The 17,509-nt window shown below is 43.4% G+C and overlaps 1 protein-coding gene across 1 annotated transcript in view; it reads left to right on the top strand.

Moving 5' to 3' along the window:
* Nucleotides 1-6,832: 6,832 nt before the first annotated feature.
* Nucleotides 6,833-17,509, top strand: part of Phaf1 (phagosome assembly factor 1) — a 28,821-nt gene continuing 18,144 nt past the window's right edge. Inside the window, exons 1-3 of the mRNA XM_005076192.4 lie at nucleotides 6,833-7,043; nucleotides 13,711-13,793; nucleotides 17,307-17,390. Of these exons, the coding sequence (XP_005076249.1) occupies nucleotides 6,980-7,043; nucleotides 13,711-13,793; nucleotides 17,307-17,390 (231 nt within the window). The 5' untranslated portion in view covers nucleotides 6,833-6,979. The remainder of the gene's footprint in view (nucleotides 7,044-13,710; nucleotides 13,794-17,306; nucleotides 17,391-17,509) is intronic.

Raw genomic sequence — 17,509 nt, 5'->3', positions numbered from 1 at the left:
TTTGAAGTCGTGCATGATAAGGATTGTGTTTGAATTATTATAAACAATAATGTGTTACAAAAGATCATGCTAGCTTTGTATAAGTAAGTACTATGATTGAATTTGGTTGGTATTTGGTGTTGTACAGTTCACATGTTTACACTCTCAGTGCCCTAAATTCCTCTGGGGGAATTACCTTTTAAAAGTGATCCTTACAGGGGTGTTTTAAGGTTACTTTAATCACAGAGCTCCTTTGTTTTGACCTCTGCACTTAATTTTATTTTTTAAAATAACATGTGGGTGGTACATTTTCTCTGGTTCTAGCCAAGAGCTTTCAGTCCACCAGTGAATAAGATCACATGGTATTAAATTTTGTTGTTGCCATCTTTCTGTAAATAATGATTTTTTTTATTAGCCTTGCACTGCTTCTGTCTGTCTTAATGCTGGCATTAAGATCATAAGCCCCTTTCCTCTGATAGTGCAAGCTTTGAAAACTACTTTAAGTTATTGATGCAGTTCCATATTTTTTCATAATCTATGTTTAAAATTACATCATTGCATCATCTTTTCTAAATTCATCTCCATTAAAACTTGCCTTAAGCTACCAGGTTGCTTTTACCATTAGCTTTGCTGTATATTTGTATGTTTAATTTAGTTTCACATTAAAATTCTGTGTAGTGAAAACAAAGTCTTGGCTCTTTATTCATACAATATGATCATTTCTGTCCTCTAAACTATGATTCTTTGATCCTTTTTACTTTTTTTTTTTAAGGAAAGCAACAACAGTGCCATCTAGTGGTCTTATCTTCTAGTTCCGAAGAGACCACCTTTCAAATCATAGTGTACAATAATTTCCCAGTGTATGATGTAGTTTCCAAAAAGTCTGATGGAAGTTGAGTGTGGAATGGAAAGTGGGATCAGGAGGATCAGAAGCTTAGGGTCATTCTTGGCTACTACAGAGTTCAAGGCCTAGGCTGTATGGTCTCAATAAACCAAAATTGGCTGGAGAGATGATTCCATTATTTTTTGTAGGGACCAAGAGTTTGATTCCTAGCACTTGGTAGTCAGCTCACAATCATCTCACTACCAGGGATCCAGTGCCCTTTTCTGGCCTCTGTGAACACAGTATACATGTGATTGAGCAAGTACACACAGATACATAAATTATTTAAAATTAAAGCACCTTATTTTTTTTAAGTGGAGGACTGGAAAGATGGTTCAGTGGTTAAGGGTACTGGCTACTCTTCTGGACTGGGTTTAGTTCCCAACACCTACATAGTAACTCTATCACTCCAGTTCCAGGGAATCTAATACCCTCATGTGGCCTCCTTAGACACTGGGCATCGATGTGGCGCATAGACATACATGTAGACAAAACACTCATACATATAAAATAAATGAGGATCGTCATGGATTTATACATAGAGTGAGACCAGATCTTGGGACAACCCCTGGCCACAACAACAACAAAATTTCATAGGTTTATCCATATTCTAAGGTATGACCATAAACAATGACCTCTGGGCAAAATAAATAAACATACATCCAAATCAGTACCATCTTTCAGGCTAGTTTTAAAAATAATACACATTATTATGTGGGTATTAAATCTAACATTCTTAGAGCAGGTCATTGCATTTATCTAGACCAGAAAATTAAGCTTTTTACTTTAGAAGCATTCCATAAGTTTGATCTGTAATGAATAGATCTACAAATTTTCTTGCTCACTACCAGATTCCATACAAATGACAAAAACACCGTAAATACTGAGTTGGCACCATTAAGGAGTTTTGAACCAGCATCAAGAAGACTGAAACAAAGGATTATGCCTTCAAGAGCAGCCTGGACTACTTAATGAGACCCCATGGTGGGGGTGACTGCAAGTGAAGACACATTGGACGGAGATAGACCACTCCATGCTAGAAAGAAAGGTTTATTTGGAATCAAACTGCCAAGGCCATCTCTCAGGGATTGGAGGAACAGAAGAGCAAAAGGGGGGAAAGCAAGCAGATTTTATGTGTTGACAGGGTTGGGGAGTCTTGAGCTGTTAAGGATTGGGCAGGATTAGATGCCCTTGCTTGCAGAGGTTGATCTTTGGGGCAGGATCAGTTTCTGGTGGTTTAAAGGAGGCGCCTGGTAAAGAAACCCAGAGTTCAGGCCCCTGTTTACCCAGTAACAGTCCTGTGTAGGACAAGCCACTAACACTGCCATTTATTGGTGTGTGGGGCGGGGTGTCTGCCTTTGGACCTAACGTAGCTACCAGGAAATTTTATATTTTGGTTTTGAGCTCACCCTTTTAACAGCTGAGTCATCTCTCCAGCCCACTACCAGGAAATCTTATATTGCTTATGTTGCTGTCATCAATTCAAGATTATAAATGGGTAATGAATTGTAAAATGGAAATTTTGATGAAAAATGTTAAAGCTATACTATTGGATTTTGAAATTAAAACAAAAGTGTATCTGCTGGAAAGATAGTTAAAAGCACTTGTAAGCCGGGCGGTAGTGGCGCATGCCTTAAATCCCAACACAAGGGAGGCAGAGACAGGCAGATCCCTGGGTTCTACAGAGTGAGTTCCAGGACAGCCTGCCTCCAAAGCTACAGAAGTTAAAAAAAAAAAAAAAAAAAAAAAGGACTTGTTGCTCTTGCAGGGGGCCAAGGTTTGGTTCCCAGCATCTACATGGTGTCTCAACAACTATCCCTAACTCCAGTTGCAGGGGATACAATATCCTTTTCTGAACTCCATGGGCACCTGGCATGAACATAGTGCACATATATACATGCAAGCAAAACACTTATAAAATTTCAAAAAAAAAACTATTAATCACTTAGGAATAATGTACATTGAGAGCCTTAAATAGACTTTATCTCTGTCCTCAAGGAACCTAGTCTATCCCAAAAGCTGACTCAAGGCAGTAGCAGCCTTTAAATTACATAAGAAGCATTGGCAGTTCAGTACATCTGTCCTGGGTAGTCAAGAGTAGCCTAACCCGAGGAGACAGCTGAGCTGAAAGCTGGCAGTCAACTAGAGAAAATGCTGAGAGAGCAGGTAGCCAGCTCGTCAGTAGCTTAGCAAGTTTGAAAGAACATCAAGTAAGGCCTACAGCATGGATTTGGAAGGGGCTGCAGAGGCCTAGGTGAGAGATACAAGCAGTGCGGAGCTGATGGTGTCAACTACAAGATGGAAGCTGTGTGGAGAGGACAAAGTCACCAAGCAATTGGGTTTGTAGGATGAGTGCTTGAGAAGTTTCCTTGGTTGATTGAGTCAGAAACAAAAATTGGTTCTCCTTGTTCTAGTTTTTAAAAGGCTAACAGCTTGAAACTTGTGCTAAATGTCAGTCTAGCCTTCCAGAGCAGAGTTGAACACTGTCAGCCATTGAAACAGAACAAGACAGGTGGGGTCAGAGAGAGGGGTTAGGAAATACCTGAAGCTGACATGTGTCTTCTGTTTTTATTGGACCAAGCTAATTGCAGTGTTTCGGGGCTCCCACCAGAGAAGACCACTCAGACAGCCTAAGAGCCAATTGGAAGTCTTTATTGCAGCTGGCTGGTGACTGTACCTGGGTATTCTGAACTCAAGTACAGCCATCAACCTTTCCTGGAGTCCATATTTAAGCAAGAAAACCATATCCTGGTTGAAAAGTCCCCAAGATTCCTTTCCCACAACTGCAAGCAGATAGTCACAAAAGACAAAATACTCAATTCGCAAAAATAGGGAGGTCAGGCAACCTTTCAAAGAGCCCTCATCCTTGAGTTTTTCTCTTCCGGGGATTGCTTTTCTCAGGTTTCTCCGTACAATTCCTGGCAATTTACTCAGCATCTGAGGTACCAAAATGGAGATACAGTCAATGTATAGTCCTTGTCATAGCAGCACCACTCACCTTCATAAGTGAGGGGATTGTAGTACTAGTTTTTCCCTGGAAGAATTGGGATATTTGTGGATAGCTCTAATAACTACCATATGCCACTCTCAATTATTAAATACGGTGGGCTGGGAGTGTAACACTATTATAACACTTGCCCAGCATACACAAGGGTTCAGATTAGATCCTGAGCACTACAAGAAAAAAAATGTCCAGGCCATGGTAGTAGATGTCTTTAATCCCTGCTCTCTGGAGTCAGAGGCAGACAGATACCTGAGTTCAAGGCCAGCCTGGTCTACACAGACCCCTATCTCGAGAAAACAGGAAAAAAAAAAAAAAAGGAAGATGATAGGGGATGTGATTCTGTAAATCTGTCTCTTATTGGTTGTTGAATAAAGCACTGTTGGCTAATAGGGAAGCAAGATAGTTGGGACTAGGAGTCAAGGAGGATTCTGGGAAAGAGAGGCAGAGGGAGACACCATGTAGGCACCAGAGGAATAAGAGGTCCGGGCCCTTTCATCCGGTAAGGGAAATACTTAGATTAACAGTTATGGGTTAAATACTTAAGTCAGAGCTAGCCAGTAAGAAATCAAGCAAACAGCCAACAGCTTCATAATATAGTGTTCTGTGTGTTATTTGGGGGTTCAGAGTGGCAGGGCGCAGGAGACTGGCAAGGAAAAAACTATACAGAACGAAAAAAAGAAAGTAACTCATAGATTCATAACTGAAATGTCATTGAAAGCCCTTTTGAGGAGACTTCCCTTGTCTTTCAGGCCCACCAATATCTTGCTTTCAAGTTATCACATTATTTTTTACCGGAAAGATTGGTGTACAATGACAACTCCTCAAGCCCCTTTCCTAAATGACTCTATTCCTCCATCTACCTGAGTTAGAAAATAGGGTGTTTATTCTGTTGTTTTTTCTGTTAAGATTTAGTGTGTGTGTGTGTGTGTGTGTGTGTGTGTGTGTGTGTGTGTCCGAGTTCACACCTGAGAAGGTCTGTGAGGACATCAGATCCTCTGGAGCTAAATGATTGTGAGGTGCCAGGCGTGAGTGCTAGGAACCCAAGTTGGGTCATCTCTCCATCCCAGAGTTGACTCCCCATTTGCTTACATGCAATTTGTAATTCCTGCCAATTCCATGTAACTTTTAAATTACATACAAAGTATTTTCATATAACCCAGACACTTAGAAAAGTGCAGACCCACTAACATCTGTGAGGTAGGTATGGTTTGTTTTCAGACAGGGTCTCCATGTAACCTTAGATTTCCTGCAATTCACTATATATAGACCAGGCTGGCCTAGAATTCTCTACTGCCAAGAGCTTTACTGCTACTCAGAGCTTCTTTTATTCAGAAGACAGAACTTGAGTGGGTCACAAATAAGCAAAGATAACATCCTTTATTCACAAAAATCACTACACACTACCCCAACTGAGAGTTTCCTGGAAGTTTTTAGTATTCTTCCTGATTTTGTGGTTTATTCAAACTTTAAAATTCTTTTCACTAAAAATCCTTTTCACTTTGTATTTAGAAGCATGGGGCTTCTTATCTTTGTCTTGCCTCTCCCAAGACCCCACCCAACCTACTGCAACTCAATTCAGGCCCCACACCCTTTCCACTCACTATAAATAAAACCAACTGTATTTTTTGTTTGTTGTTAGTTTAATCATTCCCAGTCTGGTTTGGATTAGTGTTCAATTTAGGTGGTGATGGGAATCCACTTGTTTTGTTTTTGGGGACACGATCTCCAGTGTCTCAGCTTGTCTTGAACTCTTTGTAGTCCAGCATGACCTTGAACTTCCTTATAGTCCAACTACTGGGATTGCTGGCAGGCACAAACCACCACACCCAGCCTCTCAACATAACTAACTGACCGCGTCAGCGTCTATTCATCCACTTCCCCAGTGAACATCCCAGTGACCCGGTTGTTGCTTTGGCATGCAATGATGCTACTCAAAGACATCCTACTAGTTTTGTCTTGTCTAATGCCCATAGCAATGACTTCATATTTTGATGAAACATCCCCTGTATGCGCCTGTGTAGCCAATTTGAGTATTTAGTCTGTCACTTCCCTGCTAAATACTATCCTTGGGGCACAATAATGGTAATTGAGCTCAGCTTCCTAGGATCAAGAAACCTTGGATAAATTCCCTGAGCCCCATCTATTCGTCTATAAAATGAGACTGGGGGGTGCAAAGTCTCGTCAGCTACCTTTTAATTTGGGGATGCCCTAGAACAGGCAGGCCGAGAGTTAAGGCTCAATACAGCCAGAAGAGCCCCTCTTCCGCTCACGGGAAACAGGCACAGAATGCTAAAGGGTTTGGGCAAGACCGTAAAGCACTAGCAGGCAGCCTCCATCCTTAGAATGTGTGCCCCAGGCCTGGCGCTTGTGAATGAGACCTGGCCTGGACCTCTTGACCTTTTTACTCAGTCCTCTGGCCCTAGCCCTCGCCCACACACTCGCACATCCTCAACCATGAGGTAGATCCTGCTCAGAAACAACTAGGTTCGAGGGAGGGTCTGCACAGCTAAAGATAGTCGCAGCCAGCGTCAGTACAATGACAAGCGAGATGATTGTGGGGGCGCCCGCTGGCGGTGAGTCTCTGAGCCTTCCTGTCCTGTCTCTTTTGGTCCTGGTGCACATTAGTGGGACGGGTGTGTAGACGGCAGTTTTATTCCTGTGTGATGTGTGTAGGCACGTATGGGGTGCTGTGCATTTTTTAGGGCCTCGGGAATGTGGCCCCTAGCTATTAAAGCCGCCGTAGCTCCTGCTTCACACGGCCGCCACCTCGCCCGTCTGACCGCCACTACAGAGTTCGCGCGTGCGTGACTCCACCTCAGGCTCCGCCCCCTAGATTGAGCTCCGCCTCTGCCACGCTTTACGGCCCGGCACGCCACTTTTGCTGCAGTTGCCCGGGTCTCGCCTGCTGCTGTTGCTGCTCCCGCCGCGGTTGCTGCCCGGGAGGTGAAGTGTGTTGTTGTGTCGGTGCTGCCGCCGCCGCCGCCCGGAACAGAGTGGAGAGCCGGACGTCCGCGGGCTGGCGAGAGCGGCGAGCCAGCGGCTGCGTGGTCTCCTCAGGCCGGGTCCTGTCTGCGCTGCCGCAGGGAGGCCGCCCGGCCCTGCGAACCGAACCAATGCTGGACCTGGAGGTGGTACCTGAACGCTCTCTGGGGAACGAGCAATGGGAATTCACGCTGGGTGAGTGGGATCCTTTCAAGACTGTTCACTGGCCCCTGCTTCTCTCTGGCCCCTTCCGCTGCTGGTCTCTGCGCCAGATGCCGCTGCGTCCGCGGCTCGTATACCCTGGTCTTTCGGTTCCAGGCTTTAGATATCCTCTCTTCTCGTAAGATAGGGCTTCCGCAGGTTCCTCCTTAGGAGCCGGTATGCTCCAAATACTTGTGAGAAGGCCCTGCGCTTTTGAATTGAGCTCTAGTAACCGTCCCTGAGGTCTGAGGATCGATACTATTGTTATGCCCATTTTGCAGGCTATGTAATAGTTAAGAAATGGGTAGCACCCCTGACCAACCCCCTGGTCTCTTATCTGTCTTCCTTTGGTTTTAGAAAGGGGCAGAGGGGTCCAGGGGACATGGGTTACCTCTTTCGGAAAGAAAACCTAAGTTCATATCTCATAACCAGGTAGTGCGGGAAATTGAGCTTGCTTTTTGTTAAAGGAACTTCTGACCTGTTCTCTTTTGAAATGTAGTCCTAACGTGTGATGTAATAGTAGATGCTAGAGTGAAATGTTGAGTGAAGTGGAAATTGCACATAGCTTTGAAGACACCTGGTCACTTTTGGGTTAGTTGGACCTTTTATGTGAGCAAGAATATTTGCGTTTAGTAGCTCCAATGTGTTTATGCCAGCAGTAAGAAAGGGGGGTGGGAAACAGGTGCTGCCGCTGGCAGCTTGTCTGTGTGGACCTGGACCTCTGTCACTCTGGTGTGGGCTCCTAGACTGAGTCAGCTGCTCCGATTGATTATGGCCTATCCGTGGAGGTAGAAGATTCAGATCTACAGAAACAGCATATTTGGAGAAAACTTGCTGTAGATTGCTGCAAAGAAGCTGCTGGGGCTCGGTGCCTGCCTACCTCCTGCCCTGTGTAGAAAGAAGCCAGTTTTATCAAGGGGTCTTGACTCTCCTTTCTCAGAATTCAGATTTCCTGTTTCTATAGAGTTAGCAAAATTTAATATGCTATGAAAGTGTCCCATTCAACTGAGGCACCAAGAGATTGATTGAATGGTGTTTGACTTCTAATTAATACCCTTTTCGTCCCTGACAACTCCTTCCTAACCTGGACCTTCCTGGACTGGCTAAGAACCACAGCGTTAGCTTCAGACTTCAGATGGTATAATTAGACTGTGGATCTCTTTCTTTGATTTAGTGGATATAGGAGATTGGTTGGGGTAAAGACATTTCCAGAACACTGAGCTATATTAACTAACTACCAAGGGCTTCCTCTGGTAAATGTTTGACAATCAAAGGATTTGAGTAGTTCTTTCAAACAGTCTGCAGTAGCCAAAAATAACAGCACACTGGATTCAAAGTTGAACTTTGGGGGTGGGGGACTCAGAGAGAGGATCTGAGCCTTTGTGATTACTTGTAAACATTTTCATTGTTGTTTTTGTTTTTTGGTTTTTTTGGGTTTTTTTTTTTTGGTTTTTTTTTTTTTTTTTTTTTTTTTTTGGTTTTTTTGGGTTTTTCGAGACAGGGTTTCTCTGTATTGTTTTGGAGGCTGTCGGTCCAGACTGGCCTTGAACTCACAGAGATCCACCTGCCTCTGCCTCCCGAGTGCTGGGATTAAAGGCCTGCGCCACCACCGCCCGGCTTGTTGTTTTTGTTTTTAAGTTAGGTTTCATTTGCTTGTTTGTGTTTTAGACAGGGACTAGCCTAGACTTGCTTCAAACTCCCTATGTAACTGAAGTTGATTTTAACCTATAATATTTCTGCCAAATGGGTTTATATAGTACTGGAGATCAAACAAGAGTGTGTCACCATATCCATCTAAAGTCTGGGTTGCGGGGGTTATTTGTTTTTGTTTGATTTCAGTGCATTGAAATCATGTTTTGCCAATGCACATGAGGATATAGAATCCTGGAATTGGAGTTACAAGTAGTTGTGAGCTGCCCTGTGGGTGCTGGGAGTTGAACCAGGGTCCCCTGGAAGAGCAGCTAATGCTCTTAACTACTGATTCATCTCTCCAGCTCCCAAGTCTGTGTTTTTTATTTTAAGTTTATTTAGGAGGTACCATGGCTCTAGATCATGTGGGTTAAAGGTGTTTAACTCTAGGTTGGGTTTGGATTGTTTTTAAATCATTGTGGGGAATTTTTCAAGATTTTGTGTGTATGTATATATTGTGTGTGTTGTAGTATGTGTGTCTCTATGTGTGTATGTGTGTTCAAACACCTACAGAGGTGAGGAGGTATAGGTAGGATCCCCTGGAGCTGGTGTTACAGGCTGTGTGAACAGCCTAGTATAGGTGCTTGGAACAAAACTCTGGTTCCGTTGAAGAGCAGCAAGTGCTCTTAATCCAGCCTTTGGATTTCCACACTAGCTAGCCTCTTTTAGATGGCCCTGGACCAGCAACCTCGGGCTCATCCCTTGTATTCTTTTCCATCTTGAGTAATGAAAGGACTGCATTCTGCTGGGAATGGTCACATGGCTTCTGTGCCCAGGAAAGCTCTGTAGACTCTTGATATATTTGTGACAGCCTGTCATGAGGAGGGATGGCACAGAACACTACTAGCTGTCACCCAGTCTACATGTTATTTCAGGTGTCTTTTGCAGTAACTTGCTTAGTTAACAGGCAGATGTAGCCTATATTTTGCCTTTGGTAGAGAGACATAACTTGAAGAGTCTACCTATTTCTCAGGGCTCTGACTTTCAAGGAGTGGCTTCCTAACAGACTTTTATAAACCAATAAATAACTCATGAATTTAGCTTAAGATTTTGTTTTGTTTATTAGCTTTTGAGATCGGGTCTCCCCATGTAACCCTGGCTGGCCTGGATCTATCTCACTGTGTAGACCAGGCTGATCTTGAACTCACAGAGATCTGCCTGGAATTAAAGTGTGTGCTCCACCATGGCTGGTTTTCTGGACTCCATCTTTAATTCCACTGCTCTCTTCACAGTGAGTTGGGGTGGGAGGGTGGGAATCAGTTTTCCCCTTTCAATCTCCCTAATCCCAACCATCCAAACTACAGTTGGAGCTGTTAGGTGGGGATAGGTACAGAAAATGAATCTGCTTTAAAAGCATGCTTAAAAGTAGGGCCCGGCGCTGGTGGCACATGCCTTTAGTCCTAGCACTCCCCTTTAGTCCCAGCACTCAGGAGGCAGAGGCAGGCGGATCTCTGTGAGTTCAAGGCCAGCATGGTTTATAGAGTGAGTTCCAGGACAGCCTCCAAAACAATACAGAGAAATCCTGCTGGGCCGGGGGGAAGGGGGTATGCTAGTATGTTAGAGAACCAGGCAGTGCTTACCTTGTTACCACAATACTGAAGGTTCTCTTCATTTGCCAGCTAACTACTTTATCCAGTTAGGTGAAGATGATAAACACATAGCTAGCCGAAGAGAGATTTCCTGGTTCTTGTTGTAGTCTGTGCAAATGCAGATATAGCTGACCCCGTAATCATTGCTAGCATTATAATGGAGAGTTGCAGCCAGCTTCTTGGCTGCCTTCCTGGCCTTTGTATAATGTTGGAAGGTTAGGGAAATGCCAGCAATAGAGACAAGAAAACTTAAGCAGAATCTCTGCGAATACCACAGATGAACCCTTCTGGAATAAAGACACTGTGAATTGAAATAATGGTTTCAATAGACTTGAAGACTATATTGATGTGGCAGCATGTGTCTGGATTTGTTTTTAGTGTTCTGAGACAGAATCTTGCCCATACTAGTCTTGGAACTCTGAGCAATCAATCCTCCTGTCTTAGTACCCCAGAGTACTGGGATTACTGAGTCACTGTGCTTGGCTTGATTTTGATTCTCATCTTTAGACTATCTGAAGGCAGATTTAAAGGGTCATGTGAGAAAATGTCCCAGCGTTGCCCTGTGCAGAGACAAATGGCTTGCTGTATCCGAGCTAACGTGTCTGTCTTTAGGTTCTGCTCATAAACATTGAAAATTGAGTAGAAATTATCCTACTCAAATAGTTCATTTATTGTAATGCATTTTATTATAATAGTTTGTTTTATTTTAATAGAAGATTTGGAGGATATTGTTGAGAGTGAAGGGACTTGGCCTAACCAAGGGCCCAGAGAAGGGTTGGTATTAATCCACAGGAGAAAAATAAATGATGTATAGAGGAAAACATAATAAATTTATTTGGATTTATAATTAGAGTGTGGTATACTGGCAAAAGAGTTAATAGCCAGGCATGGTGTGCCCCCCCCCACACACACACATCTGCCCCCAATCCCAGGACGAAGGTGGCTGAGATTTTTTTAAAATATGTATTTATTCATGATGTATACAGTGTTCTGTCTGCATGCATGCATTGCAGGCCAGATGAGGGCATCAGATCTCATTATAGACTGTTAGGAATCGCCATGTGGGTGCTGGGATTTGAACCCCGGGTCCTCTGGAAGAGCAGCCAGTGCTCTTAACCACTGAGCCATCTCTCCAGCCTTAGATCTCTGTGATTTTGAAGCCAGCCTGGGCTACATAGTGAGTTCCAGATCAGCCAGGACTACACAGTGAGAACCTGTCTCAATTTTTTTTCCTGGAATCCTGATTTTGTTTGATGTTAGCTGCCTGGGACATTGTAAAGGCTCTGGGTTCATGAGAAAGAACATTTGTGGGCTCCCATTAGAAGTACAGTTGACAAGCTGCTTTCAGAGAGGCAGGAAAAAGGAAGAATTTAGAGGTTTTTGACTTAAGATCACTCACTGAATATTGGAAGTAGTAAGAGAGACCCGGAACACAGAGAAGATGGGGGGAGGGGACTTTTAATCCTTTAGCTCATATTTGCCTTTAGTTATATACAGAACACAGATTGGCATTCTAGTTGGAGTCTAGAAAGTTGGCTGAATGATGTGTAAGTAGAAGAAGTAATACTGTGTCATTGTGTCAGACGTACCCTGTCACATACCGGTAGAGACTGAGAAAGATGGGAACAGCAGGAAGAATGTTATTCGTGGAGAAATGGGAGGACTGTGGTGTGAGACCTGTGTGCTCTGCTTGTTTTGTCTCTCGGCTGTCTGTAGCACAGATGTTCTCCCATTGCAGGAATGGCAAACTGAGATTGTCTGTATTCTCAGCAGCTTTGTCTACTGTGCAGTAGGCCCTATGCTATAGAAGGCTGAAAGTGTTCTAATTGATTATAATTCAGGACTGGGGTTTAGCTTAGTAAAGTGCTTGTCTAGTAAACAGGATCATCTGAGTTCAATCCTGAGAGCTCACAGTAAAAAATAAATAAAAAATAGATAAGAGACTGGGTGTGGTAGCATGGCCTTGAACTCTCAGCCCTGGAGAGGTGGAGATGGGTACATCCCTGGGGCCTCATGGCCAGCTGGCCAGCCTAGCTTACTTGGTGAGCTCTATGCCAGTGAGAGATGCTGTCTCAAAAAAACAAAGTGAACAGCTCCTACAGAATGAGCCTAAGATTGCCCTTTGGCTTCCACTTGAACACACATGCACATATAAAAAAAAAGAAAATTGCATCTGGCCTTCTGATTGGTTACTTTTAAACAACAACTGGTCAAATGAGAATGAAATAGAATTGTTTAACTGGGATGGACCACAACTTTTTTTTGTTTGTTTGTTTTGTTTTGTTTTTTGAGACAGGGTTTCTCTGTGGCTTTGGAGGCTGTCCTGGAACTCGCTCTGTAGAGCAGGCTGGCCTTGAACTCACAGAGATCCGCCTGCCTCTGCCTCCGGACCACAACTTTTTAATTCTTCATCTGAAAGCTCATTTTCCTCGTCTAGAGTACCTCATCTGAGTATGGTCTTCCTTGTGGCCCTGGGTAATATTTTAGTCCCTCTTCTTCCCTTTCTTTTGTCACTTACTCCACAGTCCTTTAGCCCCATGGAATAAGTATTCTAAAGCCATAAGTAAATAGGTGGTTAGCTCTGAGCCCGGAGCTGGGAAATCAGGCAGTAGTATATAGCCCATCCTGTCATTGCATTCATGAAACTGAGTTCTTAGATTTTCGAGAACTTGTCTCTTCCTGTTTAATGTTGAAAACAAACTTTTGGCTGTGAGTCCCTAGAATGTTAGGGGTGTCCATTTGGATCACTTAAACTAGAGGTAAATGTAAATCTGCTTGTAATGGGCCTTGCCTTCAAATTTTTGGGTTTTTAAGTAGTAATCAAGTGAAATTCTGTGTGAAGTATGTTGATTTTGATCAGTGTGTATGACCTGAAACTTTCGTTTGTTTTGTTTTTGAGACTTGCCTTAAATTACAGTTCTCCTGCCTCTGCCTTATAAGAACCGGAATTTAAAACTTCTTTAATGAATTCTTGCAAGTCATAAGTCTTAATACACTCTCACGTGGGATGTGGAGATAGATGCCGGAGAGGCAGACTAAAAGGACCTGTGGGGTTATGGGAAACCAGTGCTGAGTCAGGACTAGACGCTTTGCCTCCAGAGTCATGAAGTTTGTGCTGTTTCCAGCCTGCTCTTGGTTCATGCTGACTTCGTGTTTGAGCTCTTGACTGCCTGGCATCAGATTGGCTGTCCTATCGCTGGGACCTTTTTCTGTGTTCCATTTCTCCCCTTGGACAGTCTTGAGTGGTTCCTTGGTGTTTGCTTTTTAACTTACTTCAGGGACTCCACCCTGTGTTCAGGCTTCAGAGATCAGTGCTTAGCACTGTGTAGGGGCAGTAAATGGATAGACCAAGTAACCCCACGGGTGTCCTTCCTTTATTGCAGGAATGCCTCTGGCTCAAACAGTAGCCATCCTTCAGAAGTTCTGTCGAATCATCAAAAATGTCCAGGTTCTCTACAGTGAGCAGGTGAGTGGTGGCTGACTTGTTTACTGAGATAGAAGCCTGGTCTGTGAGTGAGTTTACCTCAGAGGAGACGCTCTGGGAAGGCTAGCAGGGAGGAGCTGCTGCTGTGTTCCAACAGGAGAGTCTTAGGTCGGTTTTCATGTATGTCTTCTTGGTTTGGAAACTTCGGTCTTGATAATCCAGTGCTGCTGGGTTTAGAAAGAACAGTAAAAAACTAAACCTTCGTTTTTGCTTTGTTTGATTAAATTTGTGCTTACCTACTGACCCTTAAAATGGGGACATTTTCATGAGAAGTCACCTTAAGCTGTCTCTGACTTTCTAAAGAGCTTGTCACCTACTTTTGTGATAAAAGGTATCTTTTCTGCTTTGTTGGTTGTCTTATGTTCAGAATATTGAAAGAAAAGATCTCTAGGTAGTAGAGTATATGAATTGAAAGAAGTAGGGCTAACTCACCCCTTCCCTCCATTCTTCTCCAAGACCATCTGAAACCTGCAGTTCTGTGACTTTAGAACACACTGACATTAGAACATGGGCAGCTTTGTGAATTAGCCTTTGTGTTGCAAAGCTTTGGGAACTGGTTTGAGCCTACAGAGGTCAAAGGCTGTCCCTGTGTAAGTAGGTAAGATTTCTGTGATGCTTCCCAATTTGGCTAAGAGCAGCAGCTATATTAGGCGTGTTACCACTAATACATACGTTCTGCAGTCCTGTGTCCCTTGGCTACTCTGAAGGGTCTGAGAAGGGGAATGCTTAGTCTCCAGGCAAGTAAGTGCCTAGGTATCCGTGTGGTATATGCCATAACATATGGAACTTTGCAGAACATGTAGGGTTCCTGGAGTCAGGGTGACAGAGTGGGCTCTCATTTAAAGGATGGATGATGGCTTTTTAAACTCTTTGCTCTCAGATCATGCCTAACATAATCTGACAATGGTCTCTAAAACATTGGGCTTGCATGTAAAACTTGAGCTGAATAAGATGGTCACTCTGGAAATGGGGTGGCTTTGAAAATAGGCTTTATGCTTTCTAACCATTTTGTACAAATACTTGGTTCTCGTTTATCTTTCCAGTGTTTTCAGGAATGCTAACATTAAGTTCATTTTCCCCAGTATTTTCTTTTAATTGAATTAGTGTTTTGCCTTTGTGACTATATGTACCGCGTGTGTGCAATGCCCAGTGCCTGCAGAGGCCAGAAGAGGGTATGGATCCCCTGAAACTGGAGTTAACAGATGGTTGTAAGCCACAATGTGGGTGTTGGGAACTGAGCTTGAGTCCTTTCCAAGAGCAGCAAGTGCTCTTAACCACTCAGCCATCTCTCCAGCTCCTCTTTAATATCTTCTGACATATGTAACTTAGTAGACACGGTTGTTTTTTGGAATTTTAAGACTAGGTTTCATGTAGCCAGGCCTGGACTTGAATGTCTGAGCCTCCTGTCTCTACCTCCCAAGTTCTGGAATCACAGACAAGTAACACTATGCCCAACCAAAACCATGGGTTTTTTAGTCTAGATGTACATTTCTCCTATTTTTCAGTTGTGTGGTTTGTGAAAACTTAATAAGTAGTCTGTCATTCATATATTATTAGAACAATCTTTCATGAGACAGGGTCTCAGTATATAGATAGCCCTGGCTAGCTTACAACTCACTCTATGGATCAGCTTGTCCTCAAACTCAAGCAGCTGTCTTCCTGCCTCTGCTAGGCCTAAGGTTGTGTGGGACCATGTTGGGCTTTGAAACATTGTTTAGCAAGAATCTAAAGATACTATTGAAAGTTGAGTGGGGGTGGCACACACCTGTGACCCAGCACTCGGGAGGCAGAGGCACGTGGATCCCAGCCTGGTCTCAGAGTGAGCTCGAGGATAAGTGCTGGGGTCACAGGTATGTGTCACATGCTGCCTTTGATGTGGTGTTTCTTAAATGTAGTTCTGTCATCTCTTACCTTCTTTCTCTGCACAATTTTCTTTTTGCTTCCAGATGCAGGAAACATTGTGCTCCTAGTAAAGGTTCCAGAATTTTTTTTTCATCCTGTCCTCGTCTCTCCTCTCCTCTCTTTTCCTCTTAGGTAGTGCTGGGGATGGGACTTGGGCCTTAAAGTATGCTAAGCAAGTACTCTACTATTAAGGTACATCCCCACCACAACAATTCCACATCTGTACAGATCACATCTTGGAACTTCAACACGTGAATGTCAAGTAGATGCCATCTTTTTTAGAGGGCAAAGCAAGTGTTGATGGTGCCACCTAGGCCTGCTGCCTTGTGAGGGTAGGTGAGGGAGGAGAGCAGACAGTTTGAGCTAATTCCAGAAGACTCTTTGGAGGGAATTTCCTGAAGGCCTACTGGGGTAGCATCTATCTGACTTTTTCTATCTTATGTCTTTGTATTTTAAAACCACACCTGTGTTACTCATTTTGTTTACTTTGGTTTAAAAAAAACTTTTGAACAGCTTTGTGCCAGTTGAGTTTGTGATAGTGGTGTTCTTTCCTTCAGTCTGTAGTGGTCAGTTCTGGGAGGAGAGTTTTAAGACATTCAGTCTTTAATGGTTACATTGAGATAGAAGCAGGAAGGTAAGGCAGGCATTGTTCTGACCTGCTTTCTTGTCCTCAGAACAAGCTTTGGAGGAAAGAGGTGACAGTACTTACTCCAAGGTAGGAATCAGAGGCATGAAAGTTTTAAGAGACATCTAAGGTCATCAGATCAGGGCTCTCCTGTTCAGAGATGTGTCCTGCCACTCCCCACAGGACTGGTTACAGATGTAGAAATGTGACTCCCTAGTTCTTAAACCTTGGGCTTTTCTGAAAGAAGCACTTAACAGGACAGGGTGGGGAAAGAGGAAAGGAGAGTTCTGTCTTTCCGTTTGGTTTTGTTTTTTTCCAAGACAGGGTTTCTCTGTGTATCCCTGGGAGTCCTGGAACTCACTCTGTAGACCAGGCTGTCCTCAAACTCACAGAGATCCACCTGCCTCTGCCTCCTGAGCACTGGGACTAAAGGCGTGAGCCACCACTGCCCGCCTAGCTTTTTGTATTACTAGATCACAGGTGTTTCTTATTCCAAGAATTTGGTTCAAAATATTCAAAATAAACATGTGACGGCTATGGATAGTGCTGAGAGCCTGAGTGCCAGCATGGGTTCAGCTGACATGCACAACTAACCTGAGGCTTTTCACAAGACATGTATGTACTGCTCCCTGTTAGTGTGTTGGCAGAAAACTATTCAGGTGGATATCATCCTGGGGCCCCAAGAAAATGGCCTGTTTACTCAATTTTATCAATTTATTTCTCCCATGTATTCCTACTGAAGGGAAAGGCTTCTTTTCAGCCAACATTTTAAAGCAGGAGTTGCAAGTCAGAAGTAAGAGAGACAGTGCATTCTGGCACTGGCACCATTTTTTTTTTCCAAACTTCATTAGTTGGGGGAAAGGGACTGTCTTACATATTCCCTATGTTGTATTTTTATTGTAAGGCTTTTCAGTAGGTGCTAGTGAATAAAACAGTTGTTCAAAGTGTGTTTTATTTTTGTTTTGTAGTCTCCTCTAAGCCATGACCTCATCCTTAACCTGACTCAGGACGGGATCAAACTACTGTTTGATGCTTTCAATCAGAGACTTAAGGTAACCATAAATGACAACTATAGTTTCATATCTGGCTAGTCCAGTCTGTCTGGAGTTGATCAACATGTGAGGTGTTTTGGAAACTTATAAATGGGTGTAACTTCTTTGGTTCAAAGAAC

The sequence above is a fragment of the Mesocricetus auratus genome, unplaced genomic scaffold, assembly GCF_017639785.1.
Source record: "Mesocricetus auratus isolate SY011 unplaced genomic scaffold, BCM_Maur_2.0 Super-Scaffold_100062, whole genome shotgun sequence".
Classification (NCBI taxonomy): Eukaryota; Metazoa; Chordata; class Mammalia; order Rodentia; family Cricetidae; genus Mesocricetus; species Mesocricetus auratus.
The sequence above is the reverse complement of the archived record's forward strand: the minus strand, read 5'-3'. Positions and strand labels throughout refer to the sequence as shown.